Source organism: Oncorhynchus keta, chromosome 2, assembly GCF_023373465.1.
Source record: "Oncorhynchus keta strain PuntledgeMale-10-30-2019 chromosome 2, Oket_V2, whole genome shotgun sequence".
Lineage (NCBI taxonomy): Eukaryota > Metazoa > Chordata > Actinopteri > Salmoniformes > Salmonidae > Oncorhynchus > Oncorhynchus keta.
The window spans coordinates 68,870,802-68,891,674 of NC_068422.1; the positions used below are offsets into that span (position 1 = coordinate 68,870,802).

Sequence of the window (20,873 nt, forward strand, 5' to 3'; positions counted from 1 at the left end):
TTATCTATGCATAGTCACTTTACCTACATGTACCTACATGTACATATTACCTCAATTACCTCGACTAACCTGTATCCCCACACATTGACTCAGTATCGGTACCCCCTGTAGTTATTGTTATTTTATTGTTGCTTTTATTTATTTTACTTTAGTTAATTTAGTAAATATTTTTCTTAAAACTGCAGTCTTTTAATTAAAACTGCATTGTTGGTTCAGGGCTTGTAAGTAAGCATTTTAATGGTAAGGTCTACCTACACATGTTGTATTCAGCTCATGTGACAAATACATTTGTATTTGATTTGATTTTGAAACAGAGATAGTGGAGCATGTATTGATACAGTGTGGGCAGTATGAGAGGGAAAGAGAGAGGCTGATATCTAGTATGAGGGAGAAAGGAATACAGGAAATTAGTTTAAAGAGTATACTGAGTAGAACGTCATTAGATACAGTCTAAAATATTTTGTAATATTGTTTAATGAGAAACGTGGCTGGCAGGTAGAATTTAGTTTCTCCCTGGCCCACTGTCCAATACAGTAGGTGGCGGTAATGCACCATAACGTTGGATGCCAACGCCCGACAAAAGCCAAGCGAAGGAGAAAAATAAGATGGCAGACGTTACCGAGGTGGATGCAGAGAAACTCAGCAAAAAGTAAGCCATTGTCGATTCACTCTTTTTTTGGACAGCATTTATGAAGACGTTTGCAACACTTTGATGGTGTGTGTGGATCACATCCTTGTTATTAAACAATACAAGTAGTAGGATATTGTTGCACAAGTTCGGATAAAGCACGATGGAAAAACAAGTTTACCATAGCTAATGTGCATACAAATTCCAATGGTCCATTCGGTTCAAGTTGCATATCGCGCGTGCTACTTGTAGTCCTTTAATGTGCACGCATGCATGCTTATCATCCTATTCTGTGCGTAGATGACTACAAAACCCATATTGCATCGTACAAATTACCCATGGTTATTTGCTGATTTGAAGTTTCTTGTTTCCACGTAGGTTTATGAACAAAACCACGTTTTAGCTAAAGTAGTATTAGCCTTTTTAGCTTTACCGTAATGAGTTGCGTGCCAAATTCAGCAACCTTTCAAGTGATACTGGTGTGCTATTTATGTGGGGAAACATTGAACTCATCAGCTTTATGCATCCAAGCGAATTATCCTATAATTCCACTTCTGCAATGGGATGGCTTGCTAGCTAGTGGATTTAGCTAGCTAAATTACTTCTAGGCTACATGGTCTGACTGATCAGCTCAGAATGATAGTGAAAATGTTCTTCCTACTCAGTGGAAAAATTACCCAATTGTTATACTTGAGTAAAAGTAAAGTTACCTTAATATAAAACGAGTCAAGTGAAAGTTAGAGTAAAATATTCCTTGTGTAAAAGTCTAAGTATTTGGTTTTTATTATACTTAATTCTCAAAAGTAAATTTTTAAAAAAAGTAATACTTTTTTAACACTGACTAGACAGGGCATATCTGAAATAGTGAGAACGGGTTTATCAAAAAAAAAATCACAGTACGGTTTTGGACTCATTCAGCAGTTTTAATCTGATTCAATTGGAAATTAATGTTAAGTTATTCCTAAAAAACCAATTGAACATGATGATGATGATGATGATGCTGTTGCTGCTTCCTGACCGTTCAGGTCATACTGATATGCTATTTATGTGTTGACAAGAACTTTTGATAAACTCTGTTTTGACATTGAGCCATTCTAGTGTCCAAATCAATATGCAGACACATTTTGTGATATATTAAACACTCATAGCGATTTAGGGGGGAAATCAGATTGTATGTGTAACGGATGTGAAACGGCTAGCTTAGTTAGCGGTGGTACGCGCTAAATAGCGTTTCAATCGGTGACGTCACTTGCTCTGAGACCTTGAAGTAATAGTTCCCCTTGCTCTGCAAGGGCCGCGGCTTTTGTGGAGTGATGGGTAACGATGCTTCGTGGGTGACTGTTGTTGATGTGTGCGGAGGGTCCCTGGTTCGCGCCCGGGTATGGGTGAGGGGACGGTCTGAACTTATATAGTTACATATGCGCTGTTGAAACCAACACAGCAAAAAAACGGAAACTGGAAATATTGTTTACCACTGGCTTAAAGGACAACCTGTTGAAGACAGCCAGCTACATTGTGTAGTTATGCAATTTTGACCCACCACCTCAATTCGGTCTTATGTAGCAACATTTGAAATAGTGTTTTTTACATTGGATGAAAATACAAACTACAAAATGGTATATCATACACTACACTGTAACCCCACTTACAAGTTAATGTCCCTTGAATGTTTTGGTACACCTACTGGAGAGCTCTTCTTTCTCTATATCCATTCAGCGTAGTTCCCACCCTCTTAAGCCCTAGCCACATCAATCTCTTTAAGGATACACATGTGAGGCCATGTACAGTTGAAGTCGGAAGTTTACATACACTTAGGTTGGAGTCATTAAAACTAGTTTTCAACCACTCCACAAATGTCTTGTTAACAAACTATAGTTTTGGCAAGTTGGTTAGGACATCTACTTTGTGCATGACACAAGTAATTTATCCAAGAATTGTTTACAGGTTATTTCACTTATAATTCACTGTATCACAATTCCAGTTAGTCAGAAGTTTACATACACTAAGTTGACTGTGCCTTTAAACAGCTTGGAAAATTCCAGAAAATTATGTCATGGCTTTAGAAGCTTCTGATAGGCTAATTGACATAATTTGAGTCAATTGGAGGTGTACCTGTGGATGTATTTTAAGGCCTACCTTCAAATGCAGTGCCTCTTTGCTTGACATCATGGGAAAATGAAAATAAATCAGCCAAGACCTCAAAAAATAAATGATAGACCTCCATAAGTCTGGTTCATCTTTGGGAGCAAATGGGAGCAAATGCCACGTTCATTTGTACAAACAATAGTATGCAAGTATAAACACCATGGGACCACGCAGCCATCATACCGCTCAGGAAGGAGATGCGTTCTGTTTCCTAGAGATGGACGTACTTTGGTGTGAAAAGTGAAAATCAATCTCAGAACAACAGCAAAGGACCTTGTGAAGATGCTGGAGGAAACAGGTACAAAAGTATCTATATCCACAGTAAAACAAGTCCTATATCGACATAACCTGAAAGGCCGCTTAGCAAGGAAGAAGCCACTGCTCCAGAAACACCATAAAAAAGCCAGACTACGGTTTGCAACTGCACATGGGGACGAAGATTGTACTTTTTGGGAAATGTCCTCTGGTCTGATGAAACAAAAATAGAACTGCTTGCCCATAATGACCATCATTATGTTTGGAGGGAAAAGGGGGATGCTTGCAAGCTGAAGAACACCATCCCAACCGTGAAGCACGGGGGTGGCAGCATCATGCTGTGGGGGTGCTTTGCTGCAGGAGGGACTGGTGCACTTCACAAAATAGATGGCATCATGAGGTAGGAAAATTATGTGGATATATTGAAGCAACATCTTAAGACATCAGTCAGGAAGTTAAAGTTTGGTCGCAAACTTCCAAAGTTGTGGCAAAATGGCGTAAGGGCAACAAAGTCAAGGTGTTGGAGTGGCCATTACAAAGCCCTGACCTCAATCCTATTGAAAATGTGTGGGCAGAACTGAAAAAGCGTGTGCGAGCAAGGAGACCTACAAACCTGACTCCGCTACACCAGCACGTGTCAGGAGGAAAATTTATTTTGGCCCATTTTGGGAAGCTTGTGGAAGGCTACCCAAAACGTTTGACCCAAGTTAAACAATTTAAAAGTAAAGCTACCAAATACTAATTGAGTGTATGTAAACTTCTGACCCACTGGGAATATGATGAAAGAAATAATAGCTGAAATATATCACTCTCTACTATTATTCTGACATTTCACATTCTTAAAATAAAGTGGTGATCCTAACTGACCCAAGACAGGGAATTTTTACTAGGATTAAATGTCAGGAATTGTGAAAAACTGAGTTTAAATGTATTTGGCTAAGGTGTATGTAAACTTCTGACTTCAACTGTACTTCATTATCAAAAGTCAATGAAAATGCTTCACTTTTTTTGACACTCAAACGTGATTAGACAGGACAAAGCTGTTTTCACGATGTCAGGTATATCATCAAAATAAATCAATCACAGCACTGACTCAGTCAGCAGTTTTTACCTGATTTAATTAACATTAATTTCCAATAGTATTCTAAGTTCCATTGTTATTCCTAAAACATAAGTTGAAATTAGTTATCGACTTCAAAATCGTGTATCATACACTGCAGTTGAGGAACAATGGGTAAGTAATTCTGCTTTGAAAGTAAAACTTGTATCACTACTTTTGAGAAAATGACCATTGAATGTTTAGGTACACCTACTGGAGAGGTCTTTGTCTACACCCATTCAGCATAGTTCACACCCTCCTTGAGCCTATCCCCACCAATCTCTTTAAGGATTCACATGTGAGGCCATGTGCTAAACAGAGTGAGTAGTGTAGTAAACAAACTAATATTTCAAGACTAAAAGTGGTGAAAGTAGTAGCAAAAATAATGAAATACAATAGATCGTTTTAATCATCCCCAGACACACCTGGCTAACTTGATGGGTCGTGTAATCATCTGGCGAAGTAGTCTTTTGTTTAGATATAAAGGTTAGCTAGCTAAATAATGAAACATAATCCCAACCCATACAGTACAAACAGATTGACGTACTGAGCAGCTCATGTTATAGACAGAAGCATGCTACATTACAGACCAATCCAAACTCATCTCTCGGTATGTCCAGCCCCATCCATTATTTCAGCCAATCATGGTCAGCAGGAAGGTTCCTGTCTTTTCCTTGGCTAAACCAACTAGGCTTGGAATTTAACAATTTGATTCATATTTACAGATGGCATACAAGTTTGTTATTAAGGCACATGAAAGTTCACATTCCAGAATGTATTTCTATTTATATCCCCAAAAATGTTTTACATTTAAATGCTTCACCTGTGAATTAGTGACGTGCGACATTCGCCTAGCTTCCTGAAACGGTTCACGTTTTGATTTGGGGTTCGCCAAAACAAAGGGAAATGCAACACTTATTTGTCAATCACTCATATCGATATCAAGTTGTAATCAATAGAACGGGGGGAGGGGGGGGGTCAGATTGCAAATCCTGTTCAAAGGAACCCTACTGATAAAGCACATGGAATCTGGGAATACTGTGGATATCACTGGTTAGAGGACAACTTGTAGAAAACAGCCAGCTACATGTTGGATTTTTTTTTAAGTGGGATGCCAATGTAGAAAGTTTTTTTAAAGCAACACTATTTTGTTAGTCACTCATATCACATTAACATCAATAGAACAGGCAAATGATTAGGTTGTATGCTCTGTTTAAAGTTGAACTGACAGCACTTTAACTACTCAGCAAATATGAAGAAATTGAACTAATCCTGGGAATTCCAATACAATATAACTAGCAAGGCAATGATCACAAGTCAGTCATAACATGGCTAATAAGCTAGCAAATCTATTTATTTAGCAAGCTAAAAGCATGGCGCCTAACGTTCGGTAGCTAGCTAGCCAGCTAAGGAGGATGTCATTGGATTAGTGACTGACCTTTTTCCCCATATTGTTTTTGGTGGTTACAACTAGAGATGCAGGTGTCATTTGTTCAGCTAGCAATAAATGTGAATTGTGTTGCTGGCTATCTATTTAACTATGCTGACCTTGAACAACTATCATCCAGTTAGCATATCTCTTGCATTTGTAAATTCACTCTGGCTATCTACTCCGATTTCAGAGCACTCTTGTCTGAATGTGCCAGAGCGCAGAATAACTGATGAATTGTTGCCACTAGTGCAGTTAGTCACTAACGCTCTAAATAACATGTAAACATGTAAACAGCCTAACCAGCTCTGCTAGGGCGAGTAAAATGGTCAAGAGTGAGGTGGCCATTTGACTTGGTGCTTGACTGCCATTGCGAGGAACGCTCGGATCAACCCTACTCCTCAACCACAGCGTGTAGTGTGTGTGTGGCTCTGAATACTTGGAGAGAAAAACACCCTGAATTTACAAACAGACAATCTGACAATGCACTGAATTTACGAACGACCCAGAGCACACTAACACACTGAAGGTAATTTACCAACAATTTACTTGCATTGCCAGGCAATGGTTTAAGAGTGTTCATTTAATCTCGCTCTGGATAGCATTTGTTGTTGACTTTGCTGTTGCTGATGTGCATAACTAATGGAGAGGGAGCCTACCTTTTCATGGTTGATTGATCAATAGGACTCCCATGATATTTAAATATTTGTAGAAATGGTGTATTTTGTGGCTTTTGGCGAATGCTTTCTAATGATCTAAAATCGCGTCGTTGGTACTGCCTGTAAACACAGTCCAGTTCAAATCGAATGATAGGAGGCATGTGTGGCATAAAGGCCTACTGTTGGCTTTGATTGGTTATTCTGCACCAGTCTGCGTAGACTCCGGTCCTGGGTGAGACAGATGTTTTTTTGTTGTCAATTATTTACTGCAGTATCTATTATTTTTCCAAACGCATGGCCACTTTCCCACTCTACATTGTGATAGTTTTCAAATGTTGTTCCCAATCATTCTATGAATTTATTAAGATGTGGAAATGACCATATCTAACCTGGTCACATTGTCAGAAAATGTTTTTTTTTTTAAGTAATGTTGCTAAAACACTGTCAGTTCTCTATTTAAATGACACATAGAATATAATAATTTTTATATCACTGGTTAGAAGAGAATTTACAGTCATTCTGTAAATTCTGGAATTTCGGATGGAGATTCTGGGAGGCTGGCGAAACGGAAAAGAAGCAAATCAGTTGCTTTGTTATTTAACTTAACCGAATCACGACCCGAAATAGGACATCAACATTGACACGGGTTGGTTGTTGATTTTGAACGATAGTTTGACTCTTAAATCTGTGTTTTGGTGTGAGGCCAGGGACTTTTATAGAGAGACATATATATATCAGGGCCATATGAAAATGACGGCAGAGTTTTCGAACTGCAAAGTTCTGCGACTTTTACTCCATTGTAGTGGAGTAAAGGTAGTCCAAAAATATTTAAACTACTTATGTAGTACTTCAAAGTGTTTCTACTTACTTTACACCAGTGTTACTAAACCCATTTACACTGAACAAAAATATAAACGCAACATGTGAAGTGTTGTTCCCATGTTTCAAATTCACAGAAATAAGTCAGCTGTGTGTGTGTCTCTCTCCAGGTCTGGTCATTGACTGGTATAGCACAGTAGGTCAGCCTGCATCACCATGCTGACTCTGGTGGTCAGGACTGCCAGGCACCAGGTGTGTCAAGCCTTTGGGGTCAGGGCTCAGGGGGTAAAGTTCGCTCTCCCCAGCACAGTGTCAGTCCCAGCTCTAATTCAGGGGAATCGCTGGCGAGGTGATAAAAGGTTGGTGGCTTTTCCGTTCAGTGAGAAAAACAACTAACCTTTTGTCATGAATGATTCCCTTTTTAGGAATTACTTGTATGGCTTTATAAAGTAGTCTCCCGAGTAGTCCTCAACCTCGATGCTGAGTCCACTAGATACCCTGATGTTACCCTCTGTGTCTGTGTTGTTGTTGTCAGTGAGCTGAAGAGGCGAATGAAAGCTGAGAAGAAGGCATCTGAGAAGGAAGCCAAAGTCAAAGAGCAGGTTGAGCAGAAGCAGACCAATGACCAGGCAGTTCAGAATGCATACGGGGGAGATGAGGAGACCCTGGACCCTAACGTGAGCTATATGGATGTTTAGGATCGTCCTTCCCTCCCTCTTGTGATTTTCTTCAGAACATTTGACTGCTGTTCTTAGTAGAAGATTAAAAATATATATTTCTCAAAAATAGGGCTGTAGTAATTGAGCTCTTGTACATTTGCACTAACCTCAATTTATATTGTTTATTCCAATAGCAATACTTTAAGATCCGCACTCAAGCTATCCAGGCTCTGAAGGGCACAGCAGAGGACCCATACCCTCACAAGTACAATGTAGATCTGTCGCTCACAGGGTTCATTGAGAAATACAACCACCTACAGCCTGGAGACCAGCTAACAGACATTGTCCTCAATGTATCAGGTACTGACAACAATTGTTTTCAAATATTGTGATTTGAAATAATATGATGTTGTCATTTGATGGTCAATCTGTATTTTTGACATATGTGAAACTCTGTGGTTGGCAGGTCGTGTTCATGCCAAGAGAGAGTCCGGGGCCAAGTTAATCTTCTATGACTTGCGAGGGGAAGGCGTCAAGCTGCAAGTAATGGCAACCAACAGGTACAGAACATGGTCCTTCCCAGAACTACACTACTCATGTGAGCTCATAACTCCCACATGTATCTTTTCTAACCCCGTCTATCAATCTTTCCTGTCAGGAGCTACAAGTCTGAGGAGGAGTTTGTGCGCATCAACAACAAGCTGCGGCGTGGTGACATCATCGGTGTTCGTGGTAATCCAGGGAAGACCAAGAAGGGCGAACTGAGCATCATTCCCATAGAGATGACCCTGCTTTCACCTTGCTTGCACATGCTGCCCCACCTGCACTTTGGTCTCAAGGACAAGGTGAGCACCTTCACAATCCTGTAGTGGACATACAGAAAGCATGTCAGGCCTTCATATAAATGAGAGATGATACAGGACACCTTTAATTCATGTAACCTGCAGAAGAAATTTAAAACATTTGGGATCTTCACACTTTCTCTAACCCACTGCCTCCAGGAAACACGATTTCGCCAGCGATACCTGGATCTGATTCTCAATGACTATGTGAGGCAGAAGTTTGTAACACGTGCCAAGATCATCACTTACCTCCGCAGCTTCCTGGGTGGGCTGGGATTCCTGGAGGTGAGGGAAATAGCCACTAGGGGGCACTTTTTTTTTTTTTTTAAATGGTTTGTCAGGAAAATTACATTGAAGTGTAGAGGAGTTCGGGTTAAGACTTCAAGAGGGGTAAAGCTCTCTTCTCTTTGATGTGGAAAGTTATTTTAAAGGTTTATTTTTCACAAACAGGGTTTTGGTGATAGATGGAGATAGGTAACTGAGACTTTAAAACCACAACACACGTTTCTTACAGATTGAGACGCCCATGATGAACCTGATTCCTGGTGGGGCCGTGGCCAAACCCTTTGTGACCTACCATAACGACCTAGACATGAACCTTTACATGAGGATCGCTCCTGAGCTCTACCACAAGGTAACATGTCCCCTGAGGAAGGACCAATTACACATGAAAAAACACTTTCAACTCCATGCTCATATTTCTGTGTCTTTTTTTCCCAGATGCTTGTGGTTGGGGGGATTGACAGAGTGTATGAGATTGGACGGCAGTTCAGAAACGAAGGCATTGACCTCACCCACAATCCAGAGTTCACCACCTGCGAATTCTATATGGCCTATGCAGATTACCATGACTTGATGGATATCACAGAGAAGCTTCTCTCGGGTGAATGAAGGGGGTGTTTCTGCTTCATCATTCTGGAATGTGAATATACAGTGTTACTCACAGTGACATGTAGGTATGTAGCTGCTAGGGTCCATAACTAACTGGTCTGCTCTCTCTCTTCCCATCAGGGATGGTCAAGCACATCACTGGAGAGTACAAAGTGAAGTATCATCCAGAGGGTCCAGAGGGCCCGACCTATGAGATCGACTTCACTCCTCCCTTCAGGAGGGTCAGCATGACGCACGACCTGGAGAAGGAGATGGGCGTCAAGTTCCCAGCTGCTGACACCTACGACAGTGACGGTAGGAGAATGAATGGCGGTCAATCCAGTGCCACAGCTATACCTCTATATATTTATGGAATTTCCTAGGTTGTCTTACTGACCTGTCCCTCTCCACCCACCCCAGAGACACGTAAATTCTTTGATGAGCTGTGTACCCAGAAAGGAGTGGAGTGCCCTCCTCCTAGAACCACTGCCCGCCTCCTTGACAAGGTACCTTTTCTAATTTACATCAGGAAACCCACCTCCTATACCCCTTCCGTGTTGTTGACATCACGACTAAACTGAAGTTGATGTTTATCCCTGCAGTTGGTGGGAGATTTCCTGGAAGTCACGTGTATCAACCCCACGTTCATCTGTGACCACCCACAGATCATGAGCCCCCTGGCCAAATGGTGAGCTCTTCCTATCCATATTACACTCGTTTAAAAACAAGCAAAAATGCTCTTATTCACATTCCAATGGACTGCAGGTTACCATTTGAAATAAGAGTCAACATAGGTCTTGCATTGCCCCCTGCTTGTCAATGCTGATGTCTCTAGCTATGCTCTCCTTGATCTCTCCCCATACAGGCACCGGTCAGAGAAAGGCCTGACGGAGCGTTTTGAGCTGTTTGTATTTAAGAAGGAGATTTGTAATGCCTACACTGAGTTGAATGACCCTATCAGACAGAGGGAGCTCTTTGAGCAACAGGCTAAGGTCAGTGTGCCTGGGCTAGTCGGCTGAGTAATGCTAGAAACAATGTAGTAGTTGGGGCAACTGAACTGACACATTTCCCAAAGATTCTTGCCTTACGTCAACTTAGTTACCATTGGTGCTTCATTTTCTTTGTGATATTTTCATGTTTGAGTCACCACCCTATAAATCTTGATGAGCTACTTTGTTTTGGTTTTTCATCTATCTTCTGTGTGTATTTTTGTGTTTTATTAGGCCAAGGCAGAGGGTGATGACGAGAGCATGTCCATTGATGAGACTTTCTGCACGGCACTAGAGTATGGCCTGCCACCAACTGCTGGCTGGGGCATGGGCCTTGACCGTCTTACCATGTTCCTCACAGACTCTAACAACATCAAGGTACAGTCAATACATACAGACAGAGGCCCACATAGATCCTGTGCAATCTCTAAAGCACTGTAGGCCTTAATGCTCAAATCAATGTAGTTTTTCAAGTCTGTTTTGGAATACTGAGTGTTCAAAAAGGAATTTACAGGTGACCAAATTGGGGGGGGGGGGTGTTCAGATGGCAGTCATTTGTGGACATGGCTATGCTAGTTGTCATAGTAATGACTGGTGTGTGCTCAGTGGTGTAGGCTGATTGGTGGTGCTTGTGCTTCCTATCACTCAGAAGTTATGTAGCAGCTAAGATGACGACAATGTCTGCCATGGATGTTTCCCAGTTGCTTTAAATGTTCAAAGTCATAGTGTAAGAACACTTATAAAGGCTCAAAGGATAAGATGATCCACCTTTCAAAAGGAGTCCTTTTTGGCTAGCCACAGCAGTCTGCTAGCCAGGTAGTTGTTTAGCTTTCTAGAACATCCAGTCATTTGTTTGTAAACCATTAACAAGCTTGTTAGCTACCACGTGTTCTTATCACACTGTCAACCGAGTAGCTAGCAAGCAACAAGATATGCCAAATAAGTCTAAAAAACAAAAAATCAGATTTGACTGTTCAGACACAAGTTTACATTTAAGTCATTTAGCAGACGCTCTTATCCAGAGCGACTTACAAATTGGTGCATTCACCTTATGACATCCAGTGGAACAGCCACTTTACAATAGTGCATCTAAATCTTTTAAGGGGGGAGTGAGAAGGATTACTTTATCCTATCCTAGGTATTCCTTAAAGAGGTGGGGTTTCAGGTGTCTCCGGAAGGTGGTGATTGACTCCGCTGTCCTGGCGTCGTGAGGGAGTTTGTTCCACCATTGGGGGGCCAGAGCAGCGAACAGTTTTGACTGGGCTGAGCGGGAACTGTACTTCCTCAGTGGTAGGGAGGCGAGCAGGCCAGAGGTGGAAGAACGCAGTGCCCTTGTTTGGGTGTAGGGCCTGATCAGAGCCTGGAGGTACTGAGGTGCCGTTCCCCTCACAGCTCCGTAGGCAAGCACCATGGTCTTGTAGCGGATGCGAGCTTCAACTGGAAGCCAGTGGAGAGAGCGGAGGAGCGGGGTGACGTGAGAGAACTTGGGAAGGTTGAACACCAGACGGGCTGCGGCGTTCTGGATGAGTTGTAGGGGTTTAATGGCACAGGCAGGGAGCCCAGCCAACAGCGAGTTGCAGTAATCCAGACGGGAGATGACAAGTGCCTGGATTAGGACCTGCGCCGCTTCCGTGTGAGGCAGGGTCGTACTCTTTGGATGTTGTAGAGCATGAACCTACAGGAACGGGCCACCGCCTTGATGTTAGTTGAGAACGACAGGGTGTTGTCCAGGATCACGCCAAGGTTCTTAGCGCTCTGGGAGGAGGACACAATGGAGTTGTCAACCGTGATGGCGAGATCATGGAACGGGCAGTCCTTCCCCGGGAGGAAGAGCAGCTCCGTCTTGCCGAGGTTCAGCTTGAGGTGGTGATCCGTCATCCACACTGATATGTCTGCCAGACATGCAGAGATGCGATTCGCCACCTGGTCATCAGAAGGGGGAAAGGAGAAGATTAATTGTGTGTCGTCTGCATAGCAATGATAGGAGAGACCATGTGAGGTTATGACAGAGCCAAGTGACTTGGTGTATAGCGAGAATAGGAGAGGGCCTAGAACAGAGCCCTGGGGGACACCAGTGGTGAGAGCGCGTGGTGAGGAGACAGATTCTCGCCACGCCACCTGGTAGGAGCGACCTGTCAGGTAGGACGCAACCAAGCGTGGGCCGCGCCGGGAGATGCCCAACTCGGAGAGGGTGGAGAGGAGGATCTGATGGTTCATAGTATCGAAGGCAGCCGATAGGTCTAGAAGGATGAGAGCAGAGGAGAGAGAGTTAGCTTTAGCAGTGCGGAGCGCCTCCGTGATACAGAGAAGAGCAGTCTCAGTTGAATGACTAGTCTTGAAACCTGACTGATTTGGATCAAGAAGGTCATTCTGAGAGAGATAGCGGGAGAGCTGGCCAAGGACGGCACGTTCAAGAGTTTTGGAGAGAAAAGAAAGAAGGGATACTGGTCTGTAGTTGTTGACATCGGAGGGATCGAGTGTAGTAGGTTTTTTTCAGAAGGGGTGCAACTCTCGCTCTCTTGAAGACGGAAGGGACGTAGTCAGGGATGAGTTGATGAGCGAGGTGAGGTAAGGGAGAAGGTCTCCGGAAATGGTCTGGAGAAGAGAGGAGGGGATAGGGTCAAGCGGGCAGGTTGTTGGGCGGCCGGCCGTCACAAGACGCGAGATTTCATCTGGAGAGAGAGGGGAGAAAGAGGTCAGAGCACAGGGTAGGGCAGTGTGAGCAGAACCAGCGGTGTCGTTTGACTTAGCAAACGAGGATCGGATGTCGTCGACCTTCTTTTCAAAATGGTTGACGAAGTCATCTGCAGAGAGGGAGGGGGGGGGGATTCAGGAGGGAGGAGAAGGTGGCAAAGAGCTTCCTAGGGTTAGAGGCAGATGCTTGGAATTTAGAGTGGTAGAAAGTGGCTTTAGCAGCAGAGACAGAGGTGGAAAATGTAGAGAGGAGGGAGTGAAAGGATGCCAGGTCCGGAGGGAGGCGAGTTTTCCTCCATTTCCGCTCGGCTGCCCGGAGCCCTGTTCTGTGAGCTCGCAATGAGTCGTCGAGCCACGGAGCGGGAGGGGAGGACCGAGCCGGCCTGGAATTTTACAAGTTGAATGGCCAGGAATCAGATTTGTATCTGACTTCCATTGTACTGTAGCACATGGAACCAGATATTTCAAGCCTTGATTCCATGTGCTTTATGGCTGTTCAGACTGCAGGAAAAGTAATAGATTTGAATCGGAAATGCAAAAGAATGTGCATGTGAGTCGCTTCAAACTGCCAATGTGAATGTGAACAAGGCTTTAGGCATGCATGTTTATTATTATGCAGTAGGGGACACTGTTTTGATGCTTGTTTACACATGCAATACACTACAAACTTGAATGCACTTCAGCAGGACTCAGTGTCTGTGAAACCACCTGATGTTAATTCTGTTTCACAGGAGGTGCTGTTCTTCCCAGCCATGAAGCCTGATGACAACAAGACAGCCCCTCTCACAGAGGGCACCTCTGTGTAGTATTGTGACCTCGCCTGCTGGCAGATCTCTGCAGGGGTTGGCATGGTGATGAAGCCTGGGGAAATAATCAGATTGGTCTGTTGGTCTGGTCTCACTGTGTCCCGGTGGCATTGACTGTTTTCCATTTTATCATATGGTTTGAATCTTGCAATCTGCATTATTAAGGGAAATAAGTCACTTAAATAATTTTTCCAACATTACATAAAACATTAAATTGTGTGCTCTTATTACCTTGTGCTTTGTCTCTATTCTTTCTTCCCTCATTAGTGTGGTGGACATCCAAGCCCAATGTAATGTCAGTGAATGAGGGTTTCTGGACATGTTTGTTGTGTTATTGTACGCTATACAGTCCAACTACTAAAAAAAAACATGTTCACTCACAACTGCCATTGGCACAAAAATAAAATTGGACAGAAATGTGATTCTGTATTCCCATGATTGAGTTACATGTCAACGTATGTGTCTACAGCTGATTTACTGTAGTAGTAGGCCTAGGTTACTGGTCTGTTCTTTAGCCATGGTCTTCATTACGTACATTTTCATACATTTTTGGATAAACCAGGGGTGAGGTCATTCAGCCGAATGTGTTGCAAAACATTTCTTAAACGGAAACAAACTAAACAGAGGAACGTACCAGAATTTGTCCAATAGAAACTGTTTGGCAGAATGACCACCTATTCTGTTACAAAATGTTTTGTCTTTTTATTTTTTCCAAACCGAAAACATTTAGAAACGAACTAAAGTTTCTATTGGACAAATTCAGGTAGCTCAATCCCTGTTTCCTTCTGTTTGTTAAACGGTAAACGGTTTCTGTTGCAAGACGTAATGAATACACCCCTGGTGACTGAATATTTGACGACCAATGTGCAGCACACCCCTAAAAGGATTGTGTGGGAGGACCTGTGTACAATACCTTTGGTTCGAGGAAGAGCACAAGGTGAGTAGATGTGTTCTGCAAGTTCATTTCTAGTGAATGCAGTCCAATCACTTTCTAGTCATGCTGCAAAGTACTGTTGGACCCTAGTGTGAAATCTATCAAGAAAACCAGATTTTGTTTAACCCTCCTTCTGTGTTCCGGTCAAATTGGACTGATTTACAAGTTCTCTCTGAAAAATTTAGTTAATTTCATCTGATTGTCATAAGGTTCCATGACTTTATCCACACAGGACATCTGAACACAAAACACATTTAGATGATTTTCATAAAACTTTGGGTGTTTTAACTTTTGTACATCTGTGGTGCTCCCGGTCAAAGATTACCGGTCATTAGAAATGAATGGGGAGACTACAATTAGTGTATAAAATTGAGTTCAGGCACATGCCCATTCATGAGATGGACACACTTCCTCTCCCAGACCCCCACATGCATGTGTGTTTGAGCACACACACACCTCACTCCCCTTCTTGGGTTCCATGACAAGGAACCTTTCCCAAATATAATCTTTCCCCCATGGGAACCACACCTGTTGGCATTCTCACAAACAATCGCAACATTGTTTGAATAATATATAGAACTTTTCTCGCAGCTCTGGTAAATAAAGCTTTTTTGAGGACTTGCTCACAATTCATTCTGTGGCAGCACAATGACCAAACGATAGGTAGTCCAAACGATGTAGTCATTCATGTATGTGAGGCTATTGACCTTATCTTTAATCATGACACTGGTGAGGAGAGTCCTTGTTAAACTTTGACAAAGTAGTCTGATAAATAGCACAATATGTTTCATCTGAGTATTTGTTATAGTCAAAATAATCCATACATTATGCTTTTTTTTTTAAATCAAAAACGAGTTGTATGAGCTCAGGCAATGAGGCCTACAGGCCATAAATAGCAAGTAGAAGTTCAAAACTTGTAATGTTCGCAAGAACTTAAGTTGATAAAAAGATGTTGGACCAGGAACAGAGAATAAATTAACATGAAACGAACACAACAGGAGTGTTAATGAAAGCAACACTATGTTCTAGGAACTGTTACCCAATCTCAACAGTTGTGTACTACAGTACAATGGAAAACGGACACAAAAGAAACAGTGACGGGGTTGGGGCTGTAATATTAATGGAGGAAAAACTATTTAGAGTCATAAACTACCAAGCATAATGAGAATGATCGCGTTCCCCTGTTAAGATGTTGCAAGAATCAACCAATAGTTGAGTGCCACGGCATAGATTGACATATTGTTATAACGTATGTGATTAGCTGACAGTTAAAATACAGGCAGTGTAAAATATGAAATTCTTCAGCGACGCCTGGGCAGAGGAACGCGCCCAAAACCGTATGGTTAGTTCCACAATGCCATAAAGATGCAGAGTAGGCAGACTAATAGACAGAAGAAAATCTAACACTGCCAACTATGCGGAAAACAACTATTATATTCCGAAATATTCTGTTGCGCATTTATTACGCCTTGAGAGTATCCATATAAGGAAAAGCCTTATCGGCAAATACCGTCCAACTTCCAGATAGTCCTGAAGAAAATCCGCTTCTATTTAATATCGAGAGCGCGCAAATGGTGATTGTGCGCGTTCCACTCAGTCAATTGCATGTGTAATCATTTCGGCCGACACTGAAGATGGCGATGAGAGTAGCGTTCCGGTGCCTTTCTGCAAACTTTTCCACAGTACTGGTTCAGCTTTCTCGACCTGTACAGATATCCGCAAATCGGCTCTTATGGAATGCAAACACCGCACGGACACTGAGCACCGCCTCGCGACTGTTCACAGGTAACAATTTGTTACAATGTTGCATGCTTAGATTTATCAACATCACAATTCATGTGTGGCTGGCTACACATTCCAGTCGCAGAGGGGGAATAATCTCACGCTGTTTTGGTGACTTTCCCACGGTACGTTTCAATACGTCAGAGAGAGCATGAACGATTTTTATTTTATTTTGGTGATCAGCATATCCAGTTTTGTAAGCAGTTTAGAACGAATGCACTGCTAAGAAAGTTTGGTCGATGGCACAATTAAAAAGTAGCCTAATGCTGGCTGTTACGTGGTCGAAAAGTAAACTATTCTCTCGTTATTTCCAGACAGAATTAAAGTGATTTTGTTTTTATGAAATTCCAATGGAATTTTGGGATTCTCTGACCAGCCTGTCGAACAACGCTCCCCGCGATAGGTTGGTTTAACCGTAACATTTTAAATTATATGGTCGCTTTCCATAAACCGCTATCTGGGATGTCCCCAAAGGTAGCCAGGTCGATTAAAGCTTTCATTTTCTTAAATAATGTTTTATAGTGTAGCCTATCAGAGGTATAACTTGACCTTGCAACGATTTGCTGGGTCTGCTATCCACGGTCTTAAAAAAAACATTAGGTTTGTTAGGCCCTCACACCCACTGTCTCGTGCCCCAATGTAATGGATAATTACTAACAGCAAGTCACGCACGAGTTTGGACATGGGCTGGTCAGGAGTAAAACATTTGATCATACATCTATATTTAGCATATTTACTACATGTGTGGTGGTTTAGTCTAAATGAGATTGAAGATCTCCATTAAGGTAAGGCTCTCCCCTGAGTCTTTCAGACAAACCAGCCATGCCCCAGCATCATGCACAGTTCACAATCTGGTTTAAACCTGTATTTTTTTCCTGCATGATCTGATGCTAGCATTAGACACTGAGGCATTTCATTCCTCCCCAGCATATCGGGAAAGATTGACAACGTTTTACATTAACCATATTTTAATGTTTCTTGCTCAAAATCTGGATTACATATCTGTCCAAAATAGTATACAATATTACTAGTTAATTTAATAGAAGGAACAGCCTACATAGCAGATTAGAGGAAGGATGTTTTTTTTTTTACTTCAACCAATAGAGAACTGTTAAATGTGTGTGCTCCCTCCCACCACTCATACTGTGTACAGTAATAGCTGGAGAATGCTGGTACATTGTTTGAGCAATTGACATCACAATGGTGATAGTAATACAATTCACATCTAGTTTGACATTACAGGGCTGAATGTGGGGCAGTACATTAATGGTATCTTTTGCCATCATGCAGTATTTTAAATTAGGTTTGTAGTTTTGCACAATACTTTATGGCTCTGGTCCATAGTACATTAGTGTCCTTTGGACGGTAAGTATCAAGGGCAATGTTTGGGATGGGTACTTAGTGAAGTTACCGCCCCCCAAACTGATTGTGTACTCAGAACACAGAACTTGACATTTTTTTGTTTTTCAAGTTTATGGCCGTGTCAGTGTAGTGTACTAATACTTTATTAGTCTGCTGTTTTTCTATGCACATACATCCCATTATCTGACATGAATGTCTATTTTTACAGCCCTCAAATTCACAGACAAGCATGAGTGGGTACGAGTAGAGGGTGGAGTTGGTACAGTTGGCATCAGCAATTTTGCTCAGGTAGGTAGTTTGGTTGATACTTTAATCAATGATTTAGTGTGCTGCTGTTTCTTAATTACTGATAATCTGACATTTATTGGCCTACATAATGCCTGTATTGTCTTGAGCGATTTATTTTGGGACTTTGCACCTTGTCCTGCAATACAAAGACATATACAATTTTACATATGTATAACTATTGACTACTTGTATTATGCCTGACTTAAAATTTGAGGGCCAATCTAATATTTGTGCAATAACTAAGTTTACCACAACTTTCATTGGCCTTATTTTATGCTTCATGAAATCAGTTGCACGTTAGAATTCTTCCCATACTTTCCTCAAGGTGTACTTCAAATATGAATATCTGCTAAAATGTTATAATTTGTGTCCCTCCATTGTAGGAAGCATTAGGTGATGTGGTGTTTTGTGGACTCCCTGAGGTGGGGCAAAAACTTGAACAAATGGGTGAGATTTTTATTCAGGTTTAAGTTTCCTCCCGCAAGTAAATGAGCTTTGTTGCCAGTAATGAGGGTTTTGCATGTCCTTTGCTTGTGTTTCAGAGGAGTTTGGTGCTTTGGAAAGTGTGAAGGCTGCTAGTGAGTTGTACTCTCCTCTGACTGGAGAGGTAACTGAAATCAACACAGAGCTGGCAGACAACCCTGGACTAGTGAATAAATCCTGCTACGAAGGGGGTGAGTATCAAGACAGTGACATGACAAATCAGTTGATGTGTATGTTTGACATTTTAGTCATTTAGCAGGCGCTTTTATCCAGAGCAACTTAGATGAGCAAATTAGGGTTGTCTTGCTCAAGGACACATCGACAGATTTTTCACCTATTCAGATTGGGGTTTCAAACCAGCGACCTTTCGGTTACTGGCACAACGCTCTTAACCGCAAGGGTACCTGCTTCCTCATGTGATTTTTGTTGGTGAATAATCATTCAACACACTATTAAATCCCCTCTCCTGACAATGTTACTGATGGTTGCTCTGCTCTTTGACTTTCAGGCTGGCTAATTAAGATGACTATTGACAACCCTGCAGAACTTGATGGCCTCATGGATGATGGCTCCTACGAGAAATTGATCAAATCCCTTGATGAGTAGACTGCTCGACTCTCCATGTTCTTTTTTTAAATGATGACTACAGGTCTTTCACACTAATCCTATCTGGACGGGCTGTAAAATCTCAGCTCAAATGGTATTATGTAAAGTAGCCCTATTTATTTAGCCTGTAATTGTTTCATCACCAAGATAACCAAAATGTTAATTAACAATGCTCATCTTTGTGCTTATTGCTGATGAAACCACAAGACAACCTGAAGGGTTTGTTCCCATGTCCCGTTGGCACAACGATAAATCCTGTTGGCACAATAATCAAGGATTTATTATTTCAGGTGCTTCGTTTGGACTGAAAGAAAATACAGATAAGTTGCAACAGGTTGGAAATGAGAAGTCAGATAAATGAAATAGTGTACAATCCATTGTTTTTTTTCATTATGACTTTTATATTCCATCTGGTGTGAAGGATGGAATACATTACTATTCACTTCCATAAACCAACTTAAGTCATTAGCTAATAGTCAAAACTTAATTTGGTGTCTGGCAATGCAAGACTAGTCAACTTTGGCTGGCAGCCTGGCACTTCCAAAGACTCCCACACTTGTAGATTCACATTCTTCAGCAAGATAACCTTTTAGAACAAAAGACTACAGCACAAATGAAGCAAGAATCAATTGTATTTGGGATATTTTTGTATTTTGAGGTAACATCTGGAATATGTGGGATATATTGCATTTTTTGTTACACTGTTTACACACCGCCTGTATTTATATACTGGATGGTGGCATAGCCCACTAATGTCTACTGCTATACATATTCTTAGTATATATTTTTTGTGTAGCCCTATATATGCGTAGATTTAATTTGGATTACTGATTTGTCCTGACATTCATGATATCTTGTTTTTGATTATTTGTGTACTTGTTTGACACTTTTACTGCATTGTTAGGAGCTAGGAAGCCAAGCATTTTGCTGCACCTGCTATAACCTCTGCTAAACTGTATGTGACCAATAAAATTTGATTTGATATACTGCTGCTGTATTTTCCAACCCAAGTGATTCAAGCGAATGGTAACTGAAAGTTACACTCCAGTGATATTAACACATTTAATATATCCACACAGTAGCACTGATTTATTAACATATAATCAGCACAGTCAGTTAATGGAACAGTAGTATATATTGTTAGTGGCTAGTTTCCCATTCTGTGAAGGGTGTGTGTGGACCTATTCCTAGAAATTACCCTGCTTTGAACTAGACCTTTTTGTTCTGATGCCTAACATGTGAAAAACCAGGGGGTAGAGAAGCACTGCTGAAACAAACATGCTGATACTGGCCGCTTCTCGTTGCTAACATTGACTCTCGGCACACCTTGACTTTTGCCCTTAGATCAAGATAGAGATGAGGTGCAGGGGAGGGTTTGGTCAATGATTAATGGCAAAAGTGGGCACAGAATCAGTGTAGCAGAGAAACAGCAAATCTTTGACTATATAGTTTTTAACCTTTAACTATTAAGGGGAATGGGGCTTAAATACTTTACAGAAGAATACCATTTGGCTGTCGGACAGA

At 41.7% G+C, this 20,873-nt stretch overlaps 2 protein-coding genes across 3 annotated transcripts; both read left to right on the forward strand.

The window, feature by feature from the left end:
- Window positions 1-505: 505 nt before the first annotated feature.
- On the forward strand, window positions 506-14,121 carry LOC118359293 (lysine--tRNA ligase-like). Of its 2 annotated transcripts, XM_052481577.1 has the most exons (15): window positions 548-649; window positions 7,205-7,393; window positions 7,570-7,711; window positions 7,888-8,053; window positions 8,160-8,253; window positions 8,352-8,538; window positions 8,695-8,820; window positions 9,050-9,169; window positions 9,256-9,418; window positions 9,547-9,720; window positions 9,826-9,911; window positions 10,008-10,093; window positions 10,271-10,397; window positions 10,629-10,772; window positions 13,820-14,121. In XM_052481577.1, the coding sequence occupies exons 2-15, from the start codon at window positions 7,251-7,253 to the stop codon at window positions 13,892-13,894; spliced, it is 1,833 nt and encodes a 610-aa protein (XP_052337537.1). In that variant the 5' UTR covers window positions 548-649; window positions 7,205-7,250; the 3' UTR covers window positions 13,895-14,121. The 2 variants fall into 2 exon arrangements, with proteins under 2 accessions (XP_052337542.1, XP_052337537.1); XM_052481582.1 differs by lacking the exon at window positions 7,205-7,393 and having other exon boundaries at window positions 506-649.
- A 2,016-nt stretch (window positions 14,122-16,137) lies between these two features.
- On the forward strand, window positions 16,138-20,335 carry LOC118359305 (glycine cleavage system H protein, mitochondrial-like). The gene is made up of 5 exons (XM_035737788.2): window positions 16,138-16,613; window positions 18,181-18,260; window positions 18,644-18,707; window positions 18,803-18,934; window positions 19,252-20,335. The coding sequence occupies exons 1-5, from the start codon at window positions 16,463-16,465 to the stop codon at window positions 19,347-19,349; spliced, it is 525 nt and encodes a 174-aa protein (XP_035593681.1). The 5' UTR covers window positions 16,138-16,462; the 3' UTR covers window positions 19,350-20,335.
- Window positions 20,336-20,873: the final 538 nt, after the last annotated feature.

Bases quoted from the DNA above. Each gene is read 5' to 3' on its own strand.
- LOC118359293 (XM_052481577.1), top strand. From the start codon at position 7,251: ATGCTGACTCTGGTGGTCAGGACTGCCAGGCACCAGGTGTGTCAAGCC. The intron at 7,394-7,569 runs GTTGGTGGCTTT...TGTTGTTGTCAG, and splicing joins CGCTGGCGAGGTGATAAAAG to TGAGCTGAAGAGGCGAATGA. The intron at 8,254-8,351 runs GTACAGAACATG...CTTTCCTGTCAG, and splicing joins CAAGTAATGGCAACCAACAG to GAGCTACAAGTCTGAGGAGG.
- LOC118359305 (XM_035737788.2), top strand. From the start codon at position 16,463: ATGGCGATGAGAGTAGCGTTCCGGTGCCTTTCTGCAAACTTTTCCACA. The intron at 18,261-18,643 runs GTAGGTAGTTTG...CCTCCATTGTAG, and splicing joins GCATCAGCAATTTTGCTCAG to GAAGCATTAGGTGATGTGGT. The intron at 18,708-18,802 runs GTGAGATTTTTA...CTTGTGTTTCAG, and splicing joins GCAAAAACTTGAACAAATGG to AGGAGTTTGGTGCTTTGGAA.